At 41.2% G+C, this 21,613-nt stretch overlaps 1 protein-coding gene across 2 annotated transcripts in view; it reads left to right on the top strand.

The window, feature by feature from the left end:
* The window catches only part of LOC124096893 (cytochrome P450 2J2), a 33,364-nt gene extending 16,531 nt beyond the window's left edge, over positions 1-16,833 (top strand). Inside the window, exons 6-9 of one of the 2 annotated variants that reach the window (XM_046450930.2) lie at positions 970-1,111; positions 3,192-3,379; positions 6,230-6,368; positions 16,607-16,833. In XM_046450930.2, coding sequence (XP_046306886.1) covers positions 970-1,111; positions 3,192-3,379; positions 6,230-6,368; positions 16,607-16,785 — 648 coding nt within the window. In that variant the 3' untranslated portion in view covers positions 16,786-16,833. The remainder of the gene's footprint in view (positions 1-969; positions 1,112-3,191; positions 3,380-6,229; positions 6,369-16,606) is intronic. The other variant, XM_058581521.1, reaches the window with a different exon arrangement.
* The last annotated feature ends 4,780 nt before the right edge of the window (positions 16,834-21,613 follow it).

Here is a 21,613-nt window from a genome sequence, read left to right as displayed (position 1 = left end):
TCCTCTTCTCACCCACTTTCCAACTTTTCTGACAAGAATCAGGAAAAAAACCCTAAGTGGATACAGGCCTTGAACGTGGCGGTCCTCTGGCTAATGTACAACACTGAATCAATGTTATAATCTTTGACTCATCAGATCATGTATTCCTATATCTGGAGGGGGCAGAATGGTGAATTTCTTTCCATCTTAGCTCTTATTTACCTTATTGGCAAAATATTCATAAAATTAATATTAATTTTCTCCTTAGAGGAGGAGACTTTATTTGCTAGATGGTGTTCAGGTATGTGACCATTGACATTAACAGCAATGTTGAAAAACAAGCTTTCAAGAAGAAGGTAGAAAAGATGATGGAGTGTTATAAGGAATAGTTGATGGAATCTATGAGGTTTAAACTACAAAAGCTGTATGGGGAGATATGATAAATGTGCAATTCAGTTTATACTTTCTGGTATCGGCACAAATATTCATTGAGTATTTGCTATATCCCTTTTTCATGTCACATAAATTATAATGCCATCTTAAGGCATGCTTCTTACTCCCATTTGATAAAGCAGGAAATGGAAGTACAGAGATGTTAAATAACTTATCCTAGGTCATATAGCTAAGCTGATCTAATGAATGATGGGGTTGATATTGGAAGCCAAGTCTGTCTCATTCATAGCCCATTCTCTTTCCACTGTACTATTAGCTTCTCCGGAATTACAGGCATAAAAAAAAAGTGGTTGTTTTGATTTTTATCCAATACCATCTAAAAAGTTTCCAGCACTTCCAGTTACCTACCCCTTCTCTCAGGCCCCATTGCAGACAAAGTTAATGATATTGCTGCCTTCTGAAGAGAGACTTTCCCCTTAGGAGAAAGTCATTTCTTCTGAGGACTTTTCCTTCCAAGTTCTTTCCTTTGAATGAAACCCTAGTGTTTTTTGGCAACCACAAGTCCTCTGAATAAACCAACAAATAACTGTCTTCTAGTACACAGACAAGAATGCTTCAAGTTTCAATGAAGAGAACCTCATCTGCAGCACCCTGGACCTCTTCTTTGCTGGAACTGAGACAACTTCTACAACGCTGCGCTGGGGTCTGCTTTATATGGCCCTCTACCCAGAAGTCCAAGGTGAGAGTGGCAGCGAATGTGCCTGGCCCAGGACACATGGTGCCTCCTGGCCACATGGCTCAGGATTAGGAGAAGCTGGCTGGGTGAGCAGGGAAAGATAGAAATTGTTGAGAGGTGGTGCAGTCTTGAGCATGCACACATTCCTCGCTTTTTACAGAGGAATATGAGGAGTCCAGGTAGGATAAGTGTTAAACTCCATGTGTGCATGAAGCTCTAGGTCTAGGGGAAAACAATGAGGCCAATTGACTTTGTAATGGGGTCCAGCAAAGAGTTACAATCTCATATGAGTATTTATTCTTCCATTCTTTTCAGCAATCCCTTCCTCTTTTCCCCTGATAATGCCCAGACACATTTTTGGTACTGTTTTCTTTTTCTTTTTCTTTTTTCCAGTGTTGAGCTTCAAAACCAGGGCCACATGCATGCAAGGCAAGGTGTCTGCCACCCCACAAAGCCACATCCCCAGCCTGTCTAGCCTCGTTAGTCTGGTAATAATGCCCTCTGATGTGCCATTTTCTGCCTGTCGTGCCTCAGCAGCACCCATCCTGCATTGGTGGTTTCACTGAATTCGGTGTCATTTTCTTGACACTGTCCTAAGTGTCTGAATCACAATATCTGGTCTTCCCTCTGTCAAGAACATGCTTTCTGAGTTTCTCCACATGCTGAATCCCCAACTCTTCTGAAAGAATTCTTCCAATACTACTACCTAAGATGTTTCTTCATTCCTGGTCATCTCTAGAGATGAGCCGGGCACCTCTATTACCATGCTTAGAGCACATTATATATATAAATTCCCCCAAAGACTGTCATTCCTTCAAGGACAATGGCTATTCCCAACATTTTTATTTCTCCAGGTTCTAGAACAGTTTGGGCAGGTGGAGGGTGGAAACAGTCATGGCATGTTTTCTAGAATTGTGGGTAACAATTTATTAATGAGGCATAAGATCAATTGAGTAGATCAAGGTCAATGCCCCCACTCCCCCAAAATAAAAATAGAGAAGACTGAAGTGCTTGCCATCTATTAAGGATATATTTGTTAATAAAACTTTACTTCTCTCACATAATAATTTACAAATGCACGCTTCATATATGTGTGTGTATGCATGTGTATGTGTGTGTGTATATATTTATATATATACATACATACATACATAGATACATATAGCCACACTTGGTCCCAGAAAAATCTAGGAAAAGTAGCTTTTAGCTGGACAGTGAGGTAGCCAGCTCAAATGTCTATGACTGTAGAAAATGAGGCAAATATATTTGAAGACAGCTGCAGTTTCCATGAGCTGAGCCATGCCGATCCTGATCCTGTTTAATGCTTACTTAAATGAGTTCATGTAATTCTCAAAACATCTTTCACATGAAAGTTGACTTAGCCTCACTAATCAGATGAAGAAATTGAGGCTCCAAGGATCTGAGTACATTGCAGCAATAATTTTGTAGAGCAGGAGTCTGCTATTCACTATCTACTCCCATGCTACCCTTGAGAAGTGAGAGTCTTCAGATCTGCTAGGATTCAAATACTTGTGTCTTCCTCACCAAATCCCTGTGCGGAAACCTAATTATCAGAGTGGTGGTATTGGGAGGTGATGAGTCTTCATGATTGGCATTAGTGCCCCTATGAAACATTCCCAGCAAGCTGCCTTGCTCCTTGCAACATGTGAGGACACAGCAACTAGATGCCACCTCTGAACCAGAAAGTGGGTTCTCCCCAGGAACCACATATGCTGGTGCTTTGGTCTTAGACAGCCCAGGCTTCCGATCTATGAGAAAAAAATTTCTGTGGTTTTTAAGCCACTCCATTTATGGCACTTTATCATAGAAGCCTGAATAAGAAAACACCCTACTATGAGCTTAGCCACATTGATCCTGGGCATTTCATTCCTGAGACTCAAGGAAAGTGACTGAGTTGACAATTTTCTGATTAAGTCCATTGAAGGGTTAAGGAACATTTTATTTCTTTGCATCCTGGCCACTATTTGAAATGACATAGGTGAGATCTAATAGAAAAATCCTACATCTTTAGAAGAAAGTATAAAAGTTTCAAAAATAATAGAATCTCCCTCTTCTCTTCCAGAAAAAGTGCATGCTGAGATTGACAGAGTGGTAGGCCAGTGGCAGCAGCCAAGCATGGATGCCAGAGAGTTCATGCCCTACACCAATGCTGTCATCCATGAGGTGCAGAGAATGGGCAACATCATCCCTCTGAATGTCCCCAGGGAAGTGGTGGTTGATACCACTTTGGCTGGATACTACCTGCCAAAGGTAAGGAAGCACACCCAGCCTCAGACTTCAAGCCTGTCTTTGAGACCATCACAGAACTTGCATTTGTATTTGAAAAGTCACATATATTCCTATCCCAAGCATCACCTAGATGGGGAGATACATTATACTTGATATAATACTAACTTTTTCTCCATGGATTTTACCAGACATAGGTAATATGGGGAATAGAGGATGAAACATTCCTAATTCAAATGTGTTTAATCAAGACTAGTTTGTTGGTGTGTGTGTTTGTTTTGTTTTGCTTGCTGTGGAACTTCTCAGTGTTCTCACTCTGTGATGTGCACTGTGGCTCATGGTGGCACACAGATGGCAGCAAAAGTCTCTGTCAGATTTTGCCATAGAGCCCTGTTCTTTACCTTGGAGAGCATCTCTCAAAACTGGAGACCAGCCAGACTTTGGAAAATGTGGAAGGACATTTGAGATTACCTGGTCCCAAACCACATTAATGCTTATGTTTCTAATATCACGTCCCCACAGGTATTTTTACAGCTTTTACCTACAGCACCATGATGGGGAACTCTCCATTTCATAAAAGAAGCCACTCCAGTGTGTGCAATGTTCATAATTAGAACGGGAGAACAAGAAACGAATATTTACTCAGCCATGTAGCCTCTTTCAAAATATCTTAGTTCTCAGGACAACTATTATTCCCATCTTATAGATTGGGAAGTTGAGTCTCAGGGAAATTAAGCTTGCATGAGATCTCAACTACGAAGTGACAATAGCTGGATCTAGAACCAGAGCTGTTCTAATTATTTGTATGACGTGATGCTCCCTCCACAGGACTCTTTTGCTTTGACTTAAACAAAAACAAAAACAAAACCAAAAAACTCCTTTTAAGTTTTCCCTACTGGTCTCTGTTAAATCCCTTGGCGTCACTAACAGAATTCAGATCACACTCCACCCACCACTTTTAAGATCTCTGCAGAGGGTTCTCCTGGGTCCCCCAGGGTTCTTTCTCTATCATGCACACTTACAGTTCCTTCCTTGCTACTGGATCTATTCTAGTTTGTCCAAGTCCCTCCACATATGTTGTAATTGGGAACAATCTCCAGAGTTAGAATCAAAAGAGAATCCCAGTGACTCCTTGGTGACTGTCACTGCAGAGCCAGGAAATGCAGCTTCTACAAGAACTATTTCTTCCTGATGAAACTTCTCATGGATGAAGGCTGAGGCCTGAGTTTCCCACCAGGTGCTGTTTGCATTTTTCTAGCCATTCATTTAACTCCAGAGAATCAGCCAATCTCACAAGACTTTTTCTAACACTGGTTTTTCACATCAACTTTAATAATCCTCCTGGCCTCTGAGAAATATAATTGATTACATGCAATGGAGGCTAGGAACCATGGCTTTGACATCAGATAGACCTAGTTCACGTGACTCTACCTTGCCCCACCACAACGTGGCTCTGAGCACATTATTTAACCACTCACAGCTGCAATTTCTTCATCTACAAAATGCATTTGAGCCCACCCTACAAGATCCGTGTGAAGTAAAATGGGATCCTACATGCTGAGCCTCTTACTCAAAGTAACAGTTATTTGGCAAATATTCATTAAGTATCTGAATCTTTAGATCTAGTAAAATAACCCTGAGCAAAATAGTCATGCTTACAAAATATACCAACCATGCTAACTGTCCCAAGGAAAATACTCACTGCCTCTGTAAAAATGCTTCCAGCATCTCCCAGGGGGAGTGAGGAACAGGTGCTGGAAGGAACTGGGAGGCTTGCCTCTGAAGGAAGTAATGCTGGAGCTGAGGATTAAAGGATTGCTGGGAGTTGGTTAATGGCAAAGTGGGGGAAGAGAACATTTCCTGGCAAGGTGAGCAGTATTTAAAAAGTCATTGAAATGAATGGAAACTTGACCTGTGTTACAGGTCACTGTAGTGGGAGCTCAAGAAGAATAGGAGAAGCCCTGAGAGGTTAGGGAATGGATCTGTGACTAGGAGTGTGGGAAGCTATTGAATACCAAGTTTGAGGTCTGAGTGGGTGGGGGCTGTCATAGATTTAAGCCATATTCAAAGCACACTCTGCTTTCAGGGTGTGGAGCAAATTGAAAAGGGCAACAGGGGATGTGGGGCATAAGTAGGAAGTGATTACAAGAATCTGGATGAGCAAGAATTCAAATCACACTCCACCCACCACTTTTAAGATCTCTGCAGAGGTGGTGGTGGACAGTCCCTAATGGAGGTGAGGGAATCAGGGGGCATTTAAAGAAGTGTCAAGCATGACTGATGGGTTGGATGAGGTAGTGAGAGAAGGCTCACTCTAGTGACTCCAGGGTTTCTTGTCATATACCTCGATGGACAGGGATTCTTTTCCCTGGATATCTGCTTGTGCTACTCAAATAGCTTTTGGGACTGGGCACAGCTTTCTACACACTGGAGGGAAGAAAATGCAGAAGCAGAGTGAAAGATGCATTTTCTCCCCCTTTGTAGAGCTGCCCTCCTTATCACTTCACTGACTAGCTGGGTTGATTTAATTACTGTGCGGACCGTCCAGCTGTCACATAATTCTCTCATGGATGCTTACAGGCCCCTTCCCCAGACCTACACTGACTTGTTTCTGCAGAGGAGCTTTATTATGCACTCAAGAGTAGCCAAAATTCCAGGGTAAAATTCTCAGAAGACAATTCCAATTCATCCTTCTAAGTTGTCCCACTCAAAGAGAAGCATCCTAGAAGGTTGAGCTCAGCAGGTGTTGGGTTGGGAGGGTGGGGAAGCTCAGAATGTGCTCAGGCCCCAGCATGGGGTGCTGAGAACCACCTACCTTTGCCTAGATGTGCGATGTGGGTCAAGTCCTGCCTGACTCTTCACTGCCTTCTCTAGGGGACCATGATCCTGACCAATTTGACCGCTTTGCACAAGGACCCCAAAGAGTGGGCCACCCCTGACACATTCAACCCTGAGCATTTTCTGGAGAATGGACAGTTTAAGAAAAGAGAATCCTTCATGCCTTTCTCAATGGGTGAGTTTGGATGAATAGGAGTCTGGGAGGGCAGTGTTCCTCCCTCAGCCCTTCCCTCCTCTCCTGTCCTCAATCCTTTGCTCTAGTTGGGGAGTCTCCAGAGGGTCCGGCCTAGGGTGACTCCATCTCACTATTGTTTGAAGTTCAACATCCTCTGGTCCAGGCCTTGCCGCAGTCTGGCTGGGCACACAATCACGAGCCACCACACAGCTTGTAGATTCAAAGAGCAACTCTTTATTCCCTAACTCACACCAGCCGTCTACAATCACGTTCTGGGGAAATCCACATTCTCTGCCCAAATCCACTCCCACTGGGCTTCTATCTCCCAAAAATATACTGTCTTAATCCTTTGAGAACTCAAGGGGAACTCAGGCAGCAGGATACGCCCTATTCCCAGCAGGAATAATCTTAAACCTTAAACCTGGAACCTAAACTGGGAATGCCCTAAACCTGATTATCTTAAACCGGGAACACCCTAATCCGCCCTGGTCCTTGAGCAAGGTCACCTACATTCAATGTCACTGCAACATGGGGTACGCTGGCAAGGAAATTGTCATACCTACTTGGCTAATAGCTCCCAGCAAGGCCTTGCCTCAGACTGTCTTTACTTCCCAAGCCCTCCCTGGCTGCTGGTGGAGATTTCAGCCTCCCTTTGTTCTGTTTACCAGAGTGCTGAGGACAGAGACTCAAACCTTGACTCTTGGTCACAAAGTTGGATATCTTCCTTTTTTATAAAGTTTTTAATTGTCACAATTTCTTTTTAGGGGTTTTCCTCTCCCAAAGAAATAGATCTTGTACTGATGGGGAGGCAGCAAAGGAGAGAAGCTATTGATTCACTGTCATGGGTAGTAGACAGTGACTCTAAATGCTCCCTGCTTGGCTAGGTTGGGCTCTGCTCTGTAAGCTCTTCCTGAAAAGGTCCTTTTGTCCTTTGCAAGTTTAGTTTCCTTTTCAAAATGTAGTTAATACATCTGTATGATACGCAGCTGGAAAAGTGGATATAATGAAACAAACAATGAAACCCCCCATCTCTCTGTCCCCTCCCCCACTCCTTTGTTTTCTAGCCAGCCAGTTCCAAAAGAATATTTCAAACCTATAGCATTGTAAAATCAATAATAAAATGTCTTAGTCCAGATAATGAGTTTGATATGTTATATAAAGTATTTCAAATAATTTCTCAATTCCTTTAAATAAATATCTCAATTTTGTAGAATATTCAGTCCATTTCATAATGATGAATGAAACAGAAGTCAAAACAGATCCCCTCAGAGAGCATAAGTCGTTCGGCAACCTTAGAAGGTTCAAATTTATCACCACTTTAGAGTTATGAAACTGAGGCCCAAACACATGTGATAATGAAGTCATAAAACTCATGTAGCAGACCTAAGGCTGAATAAATGTCAACCAGATTTATCAAAAGCTAAAACTTATGTTCCTCCTAACACCGTCTTCTGAAAAATAACTAAATGCTACAGAGAAAACACACTGTAGAATACATGATAATTTGCTTATTATTCATTTAAAATATGCATTGACTTTAGAGACAGTATCTTTTGACTACTGGTAACAGTAAAAACTTAGAAAGGGAAGAACTCTCTTTCTTTCATGGCCCTGAGTTTCCAAATCCTTTGCTTTCCCACTATGCTGCACTGCCCTAGGTGTGTCTGGGTTGATCTGATTAGAACTTCTTTGTCTTTGCTCATCTGGGTCTACCATCACCTTTGCTCACATTGGACAAGTCACCTCTAATGTGAAGAGGTGGTATAAGATGTAGGAATGTCTGCCAGTCTTCCTGTCTGCTGTAGTTTCAAACTTTGCATTACAGCACAAAGTTTCAAGTGTATGTTTCAATTACTGTGACACTTCTTGCTTTTTGCATCTTGGATTCATAAAATGTTGCAATGCTAGAAATCTGACCCTTTAGCATTACACAATTGTTTCACCTGCTGTTTACTGCAACTGTGATGAGAGGAATCATAATAGAGATGGCTTTAAGAGGAAGGCGGATTCTCTTGGCTTTCTGATACCCAGATAGATTCTTTCCCTTCATATTGCAAAAGCCTCTTACTCATAGCTGCTTCATGTCTTCGTCTGTTTTAAAACAGTCTTCCTTTTGTGTTAGCAAAAGGGTAAAAAGAGCAGCACACAGGACTCACTGGTGCTTTGCTACCAAGAATTATATTACACTCTCTTAATCACAGGCTTCATTTGCAAGTGTATTATCTCAAGCAATCCTTACTTACACAGGAAATGGACTGGTATCTTATTTCTTTTTTTTCATATTTTTTTTGGTTGTTCAAAACATTACAAAGCTCTTGACATATCATATGTATCTTATTTCTTAATATAAGCAAACTAAAACTGAGAGAGTTGTTTCTTTCCGAGATCAGATGCCCCCCAAATTGACAGGCTAGGGCCTAAGACCCAAGTTTTTATACTTTCAATTTAGTGCTCTCTCCAGTACAACTAGAATGTAACTTACTTTTCCATTTTAAGAGTCATTGAGTTTTATACCACATGTATCAGCTAGTATTTTGCTGCAAAACAAACAATCTAAAACTCTTGGGACTTTATAAGCTTGTGTTATTGCTCACAGGTCTACAGGTAAGGTATGTGGCTTTGCTGTCTTGACTGGACTGTCTTATATGTTTGGTAGGTCAAGTGTGTGAAGACTGATTTCAGCTGGGACAACAGTGTTCTTTTCTCTCACATTTTCTCGCATTCTCTAGCAAGCTAGCCTGGCTTTTTCACATGGTGGTGATTAGGTCCCGAGAGAGAATAGAACCACGTTGTTGCCCATTAGGGTCCAGGCTGGAAACTGTCAAGCCTTGATTCCCTCTACATTCTAATGGCTGATGCAAGTCACAAGGCCAGCCTCAGTTAAACAGAAGGAGGAATTGCTAAAAGATTGATTAGATGAGCTATGAAGTCATGTTGTAAATAATGTAGAACTGAGGCAGGGGAGAAATGGAGGTGTTTTGTTCTCAGCATCTCTCTTTTTGATAGAAGAATAAAATTCAGAGGGTGCAGGCAATTTGCCTGGGGATTCCCACAGAAGATGTGGCAGAATGAGGATCAGTTGAATTTAATAGGAGCTAGAAACCTGGAAATATCCAGAGACTCAACATGGTTAAAACTCCTCTGTCGGTTTTTTTCTACCAGTCTTTCATCTTAGACATACAGTTTTCTTTCCCACTCTGAAGGAGTTTAAGCTTGCAATGAGCTGAACACCATAGAGGAAGTGAGTTGGCAGAGAAAACTTGCTCACCTTATGGTGGCTGGGGAACCAAGAGAGGAAGGGGCTTAGGGTCTCAATATTGCCTTCAAGGGCACACACCTCCAATGATCTCCCAGTAGACCCGCCTTCTAAAGTTTCTACCATCTCCCAGTGGCACCACAGGCTGACAGACAAGCCTTTATCACATGGCCTTCAGAGGACATTTAAGATCTACACTTAACATTCTGTCCCTGGCCTCCAAAAGCTCATGTCCATCTCACAATGCAAAACACATTCAGTTCATCTAAGAGTCCCTCAAATATTAACTTTTCTAGCATTGCTAGATAGTCCAAGTCCGACGTCTTTTCTGAGACTCATACAAACTATTAGCTGTGAGCCACTGAAAAAAAGGTAAAAAAGAAAAACAACAACAACAAAAAATTGCATGCTTCCTAGATTCCTAGCTTCCCAGCCCAGGAGAAACATTCTCATTGCATTTAAGTTTCTGAGTTGAGTGACCATGGCTCTAACTATAATGTCTGGCATATGGAGAAAAGCATGTGGAGTTCCTGAAGATTGCTAGTGCTCTACTCCCAAGTTTGTTTCTTAAAGTACTGGTGCAGGCCACATCTTCTAGACCCCTCCCCACCCAGTGTGGAGGAGAAGGTCTTGCAATGCAACTCCACTGCAGCAGCCAAGTCTCTCTGAGCCTCTGAATCCCTGCATCCACATTAAACCAAGTCAATTTAGACATTTCCAGCTCATTCACAATGAGCCATCTTTTGATCCATATTTCAGCCAACCAACCAAATACGCTGTTAGCACCCCCCTTTTTAAAAATATTTATTTTTTAGTTTTAGGTGGACACGATATCTTTTTTTTCTAATGTGGTGCTGAGAATTGAACCCAGTGCTTCATGCATGCTAGGCGAACGCGCTACCACTTGAGCCACATCCCCAGCTCCATTAGCACCCCTTTTTAACTCTGCAAATAAATCAAGGGCAGAAGCTCTGCTTAATGGGTTTATATCAATAAATTCAGCCTGAACCAACTTTATGTTCCTTCCACCATTAGCCCACATCATTAAAATCCATTTTCACACATGTGCTCAAGACCTCTGCTTGTATGAATTAGAAAATTTGAGAAGTTCATTTGCACTGTAGTGCACCTCCCCAGGAGTCTCACAGTGCCCCTTGCCTTTAGGGGTCTGTTGATACTGAAGTCTGATTACTAGTCTAGAGGCAAAAATGGGTGGTTGGGATGGGTCCTGAGGAATACCAGCATTGTCCACTTAATAACTGTGTCAGGGAAGGTCACTTCTGTTTCCTTGGGCAATGCTGGGTTAGTCCCTTCAGGCAGAGGTGGAAAGGCCGGTAGCAGAGGGGAAGAGTTGGGGGTGCTGCTGTCACTGAGGATGGGGAGGCCACTTCCTCTGGCAAAATCAACTCATCATAACTTAGGAGTTCAATGCCACCGACCTCAACAGAGTCTGCCCACAGGTCCCCATTCCAATTTTTAGTATTCCATTGTTTCCATGTAGTGCTTTCATTTTAACTGCAGATACCCTTCCAGGTTGAGACTTAAATTTGTACTATAATCCAGCCAATTGCATGTTGAGGGGTTGGGTTTTGGCAACTTCAGCCCTTTATCTGCCAGAGAAAAGATTCTCCTTCAGGGCATACTTGGAAGAGTTCAGGTTACTTAATGTAAATTTGGCACTGGGAAATTGAATCCCTGAATCACATTGTTTTCCTTTACTATTATGTCCACTGATGCTAGGGACAACCAGCCAACATCATTATATTCCTTGGTTTTCTTAAAAATATTTATAAGCATCATGTATAGAATCGCTGGATTCCCTATCTGGCACATTGAATGTGTTTCCTTTTTGTTTATGAAATAATTTACACCATAGACTATCAATACTCTCTTCAGGAGAGTCTTTAGATACTTTAGGTTTAGACAAATTAGAGAGCCACTTCCAGATACCATAAAACCAATTAAGGAAATTCATCATTACACTTCTGTGTCTTTAGAGCTCCTTCTGGTACCCAAATCTGTATTAAGGCTCTCTAGAGAAACAGAATCAGTTAGAAAAGAAGATTTATTAGATGGGCTTACATGGTCAGAGGATAGTCTCATAGTAGTCATTTGCAAGTTGGAGAACTGGGGAAATCAGTAACTAATCAGTCCAAGAAGCCGAAAATCTCACAATGGGAGGGACCAATGACCCAACCCCCGGAGGAGGCTGAAGGCCTGGAAGCCCTCTGGAGAGTCTCTGGTGTGAGTCCACTTTCAAAGGCTGTAGAAGCTGGTGTCTGGTGTCCGCAGGTGATAGTATCAGCAAAATTCCCAGCTGCTCAAGAAGAATCGAGCTGGCAAGTTCAGGCAAGCTTTCCCCATCTTCCTCTATCTGTTCCTTCTGGGCCCCCAGCCACGGGACAGTGCCACCTACATTCAAAGCAGGTCTGCTCCTCTCATTTTACTGAGCTATGTGCCAACTATCTCTGGAAACATTTCACATACACACCCAGAATTGTGCTTCACCAGCTTTTTCGGTTTCTCAGTCTACTTAGGTTGATCACCAAAATTACCCATCACACAGACCTAAGCTATGAAATCAAAAAGTCCTAGATTTCATCCTTTTAAAACAAATTCATACCTGTTATCCACCTGGGACCTTTGCCCTGCCATTTGACACAGGAGACAAATGTTTCACATGTTTTGCAAGTGAGATAGGTTTAGCTTTGTGAGAATGGTTCCTTTAGTCACTCAGTGGTCGCTGATGGAACCAGTTCTTTAACTGTGGTTTTTTTCTTTAATTGTCCAATTTTGTCAAGATACATGGATTCTTCTAGGAGAATCTTGGCAATTTATAATACAACTGTTTTGGTATCAATCATACTATTTCTGATAGGTGGTAAGATAAAATGTGAGGAAGAGAGATGAATTAGACTCAGGCTGAAGGGAAACAGGCACAAAATAATATAATAATGATATAATTGGGGGCCATTTATATTTACTAAGCACTTCTGCACATGTGATCTAATTTTATTTCCTCAATAACCTGCATTTGTCCGGTAAGTGAGGACAAAATGAAGGCCTTAACATATTTAACAAATTTTCAAGAAAATTTAATTACAAAGGAAAAAGACAAGTAGTAAAAATCAGCTTATAGGATTAACAGCAGTGAATTATTCCCATTATGGCTCCCAGTGGAATTGCCTCTAGGATAAAGAGGAAATATCAAAATGTTAACAGAGGTAGGGACTGATTTATGGTATTTCAAACACCCTTTATTATTCTTGGTATTTTTATTTTTGTGTTTGTGTTCATTCCCCTCTTGGGTGAATATGTATTAGGAAGAAAGTAAGCTATTAAAAGTGCACATAGAAAAGATGGTGGTAGCTACTGGTTTGGAGCATTGCAGCCTATGTTGATTGAAGAGGATGTTCACTCAGGGAAGTGAGCAGGAGAAGCCTAGAGCAGGTATTAGATTGGAATTGGAGGTTGCCTATATGAACTCAGATATTCAGTAGATAAATAAATACAGAAATGGATATGGACAAAAATATGTGTGTGTATACACATAATTCGGTAAATACTCATGTTATATACCCACATATATTCCCCTGCACTGTCCACTGAGATGACCTAGAACAACAACATCCAGAAAGCAACAAGCATGTCTAATGCCCAGACCTTGAATCTTGATTTCTGCATATCATTATCCAATAAAAGCAACCAGAACACCTGGAAGAATGGCTCATTCCAGGGCTGGGGAAGGGTAAATATTAAATCAACTTGGAACATGATGTTGTCCTAAAAAGTCAGGAAATGTCAACTTGCATGGGCATCAGATGGCCAAATCAGGAATATTCTGAGCATCAACACAAGTTAACAATGAGCAACAGATTATACCCCTTTGAATAAAAAGAGAAACCCATGAACCCATACTGATATAATTAAATGAGTGGATAAATAAATGGGGAGGATAACAAGCATTTGAATGCTGGTAAGTGTAGAAGGAATGAGAGAATTTTAAAGTCATTATGTGGCAGCCACCTGTAATAAATAATTTGGCCAAGAAATGACAATGGAAATTAATGAATGAAAAAAAGTTAATGAGGACTGGTTTACTCATGGAATCCTAAAATATTTTTAGGTCCATAAGAAAAAAAGTAATTTCACAGGGGGAGATTTAATAGATACTACCTTAATCAAGCTATCACAAATAATGACAGGAATCAAAATCACGTACCACCTGATAGGATGGAATGAGAAGACAGCACCACTTCTTTGATACTCCTACCAATGCTGCAGAACTTCACAACCTGAATCTGTTTATGAGGAAGCGTGAGAGACATTTCCAATATAATCTTTAAAATGCCAAAGCCATGACACTTATGTAAAGAATGAGGAGTTATTCCAGACTTAAGGACTCTAAGCACAAGGGACATCAAAATGCAATACCTGATGTTGAACTGGACCCTTTTACAATAAAGGACATTATTGGAACAATTGGAAAAACCTGAATGGGATCTGAGACTAAAGTGCTGGTCATGCATCTGTATTAATTTCCTGCCGCTGACAGTTTGGTGGTGCTGGGGATTGAACTCAGGGCCTCACATATGCTAGGCAAGCACTTTCACCACTGAGTCACATCCCCAGCCCCCACTGACAGTTATTTTAGAGAATGTTCTTGCTTATAAGAATTACACACTAAATTTTTTCATGGGTGATATGGATGATTTACTTTCAAGATATTCAGGAGAAATTTTTGTTGTTTTTTTGGTAAGTTTTCTATACATTTAAAAACATATCAAAATAAAAAGCACATTATGATAAGTATCACAGTAAAAGAATTATATGCATAGAATTGTATGGAAAACGACGTGAGTAACACTACCACCAAAAAATTTTACTTAAAAATTGACTTTTAAATTGCATTCTACTATGTTTCGAGAATTAATCAGATTCCTTTAATGATGTGCTATTGTATACCTATAGTGTTTATTATTATCCAGGAGACATTTTACAACACTCGGTTATGCTATATAGTTTGTCAGCATATTCGGCTTATTTGGATTCAGTGCATAGCCCAATCATTGTGTAAAATAAAGTTTTTTATCTTAAACACACATGCAAATCTTCACTATTGCCTAGAGAGATTATTTGTCCCCATCACATGGCTAGGAAGTGAGAGGAACTGACCTTGATCTGTGTCCTTCTGCCTGCAGTTCTCCACACATAACAGGGTGTAAGACCTGGCCAAGGCAGTGCAGAGTCAGCCAAGGAGAGAGGAGGTTCCAGTCCTGGGCTCCATGTTGAAAGCAAAGGCCTTCCTTTATCAAGACCCACTCTAGGGAGCAGAACCAGGCAGTGCCAATATAGAGGGCCATCCACCCTCTAGAGAGACATTGGGCATAAGAGAAAGGTGATTTAAATGCTCTGAAGTTTATTTAGTTATATTCTGGACTTTCTTTTAAGAACTGAAATTCAATACACGGTTTTGTTGTCTGATTTTGCCATTATTTGTTAAATCGGTTTTGAAAGCCTTTTAGGCTAGACATCTGCTTTCTTGGCCAGCCTTTCCTCCCACTTCTGCTTTGTTGTAACCAAAGGAAAGCCTGAATAAACCCTCCAGCTTCACTTGCTTTCAGTTGACTTTAAAATATGCTCATTTTGGAGGTCACGCAGCTGAGCCATGTATTTTTAGTCTCCCACCAGCTTTGCTACAGACAGCGCCTGTGACTGGTGGTCATGATGATTCTGGTTGCCTGGGCTGCTTTGCAAGGACTTTAAGGCCACAATTGTGAAAAGTACAAACTCTTCCTTTGGACCTGAGGATATCTGATGGGTGATGAAATTTGGGATAGAAAAGCTTGGCATCTCTGCCTTCACTCTGCATCTGCCTCCTTTGCTACCTTAACCATTGAGTCAGATTTACAGTTGAGTCACATGTTAGGGAGTGTGTGTCTGGAATTGGTGTTGCAAAGTTGATTAGTCCCAACTTTACCTAATCTGTCTCTTCCCCTTTCAAGGCTGAAGACAACAAGATAAGAGTAACTAAGATATTATTGAAATTTACAGACATCAGGATCACCAATCACCACCTCTTACAGGCCACCAGAGTGGAACCTAGAAGTCCCCAGTGGTCAGTCCTTCCCTTTCCTTGGCTGTCTTTGTTTCCCCCTCCCCTGGGGATTAAAGTTGCTTACACCTAGGCTGGGTTGAGATGGTCTTGTCAGCATGGCCTCCATCTTCTGGACTGGCTTGCTTGCTTTCCAAATCTTTTTCCTTGTGTCAACAGCTCACCCTTGAGTGAGTGGCAACTACATGAACCTGGGTACAGTTATCCATACACTGTGTTACCCTGGGGAATGGCTTTACCATGCATCTTTATTCACAGACAAAAATTCAAGAGGCAGAATGATAAGGAGAAGAGATTTCTTCAGGTTTAAGGAACCTGGTATTTTTGGCTGTTTTTTTTTTTTTTTTTCTGGTTTCATTTCTCCATCTTCTGGGTGCTCAGGGGTGAGGAAAGCTTTCATGAGAGAGACGTTCATAAGAAAAGTGAAACACAGGAAAGTAAAAATACAAACGCAGATTTAGTGATCCAGAGAACCTATCAGTCTCAGCTCCTTGGAGGTATTTCCTCAGTAGTTTTTATTCTCATTTGAGGAAATTCAGAAACTAAAGGAATTTGGATCTTTAATTTCAAAAGGAATTCTGTTTCAAATTCTGCAGAAAAGCAAGTTATCAGGATGTTGCCCTTCATTTCAGAGGAAGTCAGTTTCACTTCACCTTCACCCCAGAACTGCCTGACACTGCCCCCACCCCCAAAGCAAATGTGGTCCTAGACTCTGCATTCTGTTCTTTGGTGAACCCAGAGCATGGTCAGACTTAAATAAGGTGCTGGGCATAAAGTCCAGGTCTGGTCAGGAGGGAGAGGCAAGTAGCCCCTGTTTGGAACCATATCAGCTGAGAAGATAACTCCTCTTCTGTATTTGTCTTTCAGGAAAACGCGGATGCCTTGGAGAACAGTTGGCTAAGACTGAGCTATTTATTTTTTTCACTTCCCTTTTACAAAAATTTACCTTCAAGCCCCCAAACAATGAGAAGTTGAGCCTGGAGTTCAGAATGGGCCTCACTGTCTCCCCTGTCAGCCACCACATCTGCCCTATCCCTAGGGGATGATGCTGTTGGTGAAGGAAAAGGAAAGACAGGGGAAAAAAAAAAAAACCACAGGTGCTTTGGAGCTGCTGGTGCCTGCTCAGATGTTTGGAAACAGAATGAAGGTGATGCCAAGGAAAGAGGAAAGAATCTGGACTAAAAGGAAGCTGGATCCAAACCCTGGTTCTGCCATGTCCCCCAATATAGCCCTGGAATAATCACTTGTGTGTTCATTGATTTACCTTCTCATCCAGGAGGTGAAAAATTATTTCCCTTCAAAAAAAAAAAAAGGTCCTGTAAGAATTAAAGGAAACAATGGATTCTAAGTGATTCCTACACCATAAAAACATATCCTAAGAATAATGACTACAGTCGTGCCTACTTCCCGCCTCCTTCCTTGGCCATGTATTTGCTTCTAGCTGGTTGACATAGTTCAGGTTGAAGTGGTGCAAGACAGGCAATGAGATACAAAGTGGAATCCTGGGGGCAACCATGGAGACAGACCATAAAGTCTCTCTCATTTGTGTCCGCTTTATCTTGTTTTGGCCTTAGAATGGTCCCCTGGCTAGTGACCAATGGATGAGTCTATTCACACGAAGTGGAAGCAACAGTTTCTATGATTTGCCTCCTTAGAAGTAGGCACAATAGAGTGTGACCACAGTGAAGCCAACCTGGAAATCAGGTTTGAGAATAAAAGTGAAAAGAGTTTGTCTTATAGTACCTCTGTTTTGAGTCCTCCATCAGACACTCATTCCCATAATGTTTCACATTGGATTTAACTGTAAGCTTTTGTTGGCTAATATTACCACCTTATAGTCTGGTAGAGCATTTTATAGCAGAACATCAGAAATGCCAGAATCCTGTCATAAAATAGAGGACCAGGGACTGTCTAAGAAGTTTTAGCCCAACCCCAGAGCAAACCTACCAAACGGCCTGGTAAACTGAACTGAACTTCATCCAAAGGTCTGACCTTCCTCCTTTCCTTCCTTTCTTCCTTTCTCTCTCCTCTCTCTCTCTCTCCCTCCCTCCCTCTTTCTTTGGAGAAAGATTTCTTTTCTTAAAGTGGCTAGATCTAGGTAATTTAGTAGCTCATAACTGTCAACAGCTGTCTGTGGGTTGTATGTGAGTCACTGGGCTTGGTAGCCTCATGGATAGAGACATCTGTGAATGGCCAGTGGACATTTACTCTGGTCAGTTCCCCAGGGATAATGTAAATTTCTTTCCCACTCTGCTGGGCCCACACAGCACCTGAGATGGGTGTTATCTGCCTAAATGTCAATCAATGTGCTGACTGCAGGACATCATGAAGCAAAACTAAGCCCTTGAAACTTCATCCCTGCCTTTGATGTATCCCCTTAAATAAACCACCAGAGCTATTTTCCCTTTGTCTAGTTCCAGAACCCATGTGGACTAGATCTATCAGAGGCTTCATCTTGTGTAAATATATTTCTGAGTTTTTGTGTTTTGTTATTTGCTAATTATCTGAGATTTTAGTTTTAGGGTGGCTTGGAGATTCCCCTGGGCAGAAAGAACCCTGCAGAGAAGCTGGCCTTTGTCCCCTTTCCGGACACAAACAAAATGGCCAGGAGGCCATGGGTTTTTCCCACCTGATGCTTAGAATTCAGAGAAAAGTCCATTCTACTGCCACCAGGAAGAAAGGAAAGAGAAAGGGATAGAAGGGGGCAGTGTTTGGCTTGAGCTAGACTAAGACAGCTGAGAATTTCTGGAAGAAATGGTTGCATTTTCAATGTGGGGAGGAGGCTTCAGTCTCTTGTGCCTGGTAAAGAAAGAATGGAAGAGAGAAGCCAGTTGCTCATAATTCCCTTGTAAGCCCTTTTAAGGCAAATCTCTAGAAAACAGGGCAAGAGATAGTCCAAGACCAGTTAACTTCCTCTCATCTGGGATCTGTCTACCATTTATTTTCCCCTTTCTTCCTCTGGTTAGATCAAGTAGGAGATCCATGGGAAATTGTTCAAAATCTTTACATTTCTCACTTTCCTCATCTATAGTATAAGGGACTCTGTTGAAGTCATTTCTGTATTCTATTCCTGCCTTGCTTTACACTGTCTATGATTCTTTTATTTTTTATTTTTTATTGTTGGTTGTTCAAAACATTACAAATTTCTTGACATATCATATTCCACACTTTGATTCAAGTGGGTTATGAACTCCCACCTTCACCCCATACACACATTGCAGAATCACATCAGTTACACATCCATTGATTTACATATTGCCATACTAGTGTCTGTTGTGCTCCGCTGCCTTTCCCATCCTCCCCCCTCCCCCCTCCCCACCTCTCCCCTCCCCTCCCCTCCTCTCTCTCTACCCCCTCCACTGTATAACCCTGAGGGTCTCCTTCCATTTCCATGCAATTTCCCTTCTCTCTCCCTTTCCCTCCCACCTCTCATCCCTGTTAAATGTTAATCTTCTTCTCCTGCTCTTCGTCCCTACTCTGATCTTAGTTACTCTCCTTATATCAAAGAAGACATTTGGCATTTGTTTTTTAGGGATTGGCTAGCTTCACTTAGCATAATCTGCTCTAATGCCATCCATTTCCCTGCAATTTCTATGATTTTGTCATTTTTTAATGCAGAGTAATACTCCATTGTGTATAAATGCCACATTTGTTTTATCCATTCGTCTATTGAAGGGCATCTAGGTTGGTTTCACAGTCTTGCTATTGTGAATTGTGCTGCTATGAACATCGATGTAGCAGTGTCCCTGTAGCATGCTTTTTTTGGTCTTTAGGGAATAGACCAAGAAGGGGAATAGCTGGGTCAAATGGTGGCTCCATTCCCAGCTTTCCAAGAAATCTCCATACTGCTTTCCAAATTGGCTGCACCAATTTGCAGTCCCACCAGCAATGTACAAGTGTACCCTTTTCCCCACATCCTCGCCAGCACTTGTTGTTGTTTAACTTCATAATGGCTGCCAATCTTACTGGAGTGAGATGGTATCTTAGGGTGGTTTTGATTTGCATTTCTCTGACAGCTAGAGATGGTGAGCATTTTTTCATGTGTTGATTGACTGTATGTCCTCCTCTGAGAAGTGTCTCTTCAGGTCCTTGGCCCATTTGTTGATTGGGTTGTTTGTTCTCTTATTGTCTAATTTTTTGAGTTCTTTGTATACTCTGGATATTAGGGCTCTATCTGAAGTGTGAGGAGTAAAGATTTGTTCCCAGGGTGTAGGCTCCCTATTTACCTCTCTTATTGTTTCTTTTGCTGAGAAAAAACTTTTTAGTTTGAGTAAGTCCCATTTGTTGATTCTAGTTATTAACTTTTGTGCTTTGGGTGTCCTATTGAGGAATTTGGAGCCCGACCCCACCGAATGTAGATCGTAGCCAACTTTTTCTTCTATCAGACGGCGTGTCTCTGATTTGATATCAAGCTCCTTGATCCATTTTGAATTCACTTTTGTGCATGGCGAGAGAAAGGGATTCAGTTTCATTTTGTTGCATATGGATTTCCAGTTTTCCCAGCACCATTTGTTGAAGATGCTATCCTTCCTCCATTGCATGCTTTTAGCCCCTTTATCAAATATAAGATAGTTGTAGTTTTGTGGATTGGTTTCTGTGTCCTCTATTCTGTACCATTGGTCCACCCGCCTGTTTTGGTACCAGTACCATGCTGTTTTTGTTACTATTGCTCTGCAGTATAGTTTGAAGTCTGGTATCGCTATACCGCCTGATTCACACTTCCTGCTTAGCATTGTTTTTGCTATTCTGGGTCTTTTATTTTTCCATATGAATTTCATGATTGCTTTCTCTATTTCTACAAGAAATGCCGTTGGGATTTTGATTGGCATTGCATTAAACCTATAGAGAACTTTTGGTAATATCGCCATATTGATGATGTTAGTTCTGCCTATCCATGAACAGGGTATATTTTTCCATCTTCTAAGATCTTCTTCTATTTCTCTCTTTAGGGTTCTGTAGTTTTCATTGTATAAGTCTTTCACCTCTTTTGTTAGGTTGATTCCCAAGTATTTTATTTTTTTTGAAGATATTGTGAATAGAGTGGTTGTCCTCATTTCCATTTCAGAGGATTTGTCGCTGATATACAGGAATGCCTTTGATTTATGCGTGTTGATTTTATATCCTGCCACTTTGCTGAATTCATTTATTAGCTCTAATAGTTTCTTTGTAGACCTTTTTGGGTCTGCTAGGTATAAAATCTTATCATCTGCAAATAGTGATAATTTAAGTTCTTCTTTTCCTATTTTTATGCCTTTAATTTCTTTCGTCTGTCTAATTGCTCTGGCCAGTGTTTCGAGAACTATGTTGAACAGAAGTGGAGAGAGAGGGCATCCCTGTCTTGTTCCAGATTTTAGAGGGAATGCCTTCAGTTTTTCTCCATTCAGAATGATGCTAGCCTGAGGCTTAGCATAGATTGCTTTTACAATATTGAGGTATGTTCCTGTTATCCCTAGTTTTTCTAGAGTTTTGAACATAAAGGGATGCTGTACTTTGTCGAATGCTTTTTCCGCATCTATCGAGATGATCATATGGTTCTTATTTTTAAGTCTATTGATGTGGTGAATAACATTTATTGATTTCCGTATATTGAACCAGCCTTGCATCCCAGGGATGAATCCTACTTGATCATGGTGCACAATTTTTTTGATATGTTTTTGTATCCGATTCGCCAGAATTTTATTGAGGATTTTTGCATCTAGGTTCATTAGAGATATTGGTCTGTAGTTTTCTTTCTTTGAAGTGTCTTTGTCTGGTTTAGGTATCAGGGTGATGTTGGCCTCATAGAATGAATTTGGAAGTTCTCCCTCTTTTTCTATTTCCTGAAGTAGCTTGAAAAGTATTGGTATTAGTTCTTCTTTAAAGGTTTTGTAAAAC

The sequence above is a fragment of the Marmota monax genome, unplaced genomic scaffold (genome assembly GCF_021218885.2).
Source record: "Marmota monax isolate L192 unplaced genomic scaffold, Marmota_monax_Labrador192_F-V1.1 WCK01_AAM20220418_F8-fsc00023, whole genome shotgun sequence".
NCBI classification, from domain to species: Eukaryota; Metazoa; Chordata; class Mammalia; order Rodentia; family Sciuridae; genus Marmota; species Marmota monax.
This window is presented reverse-complemented; position numbering and strand designations above follow the sequence as displayed.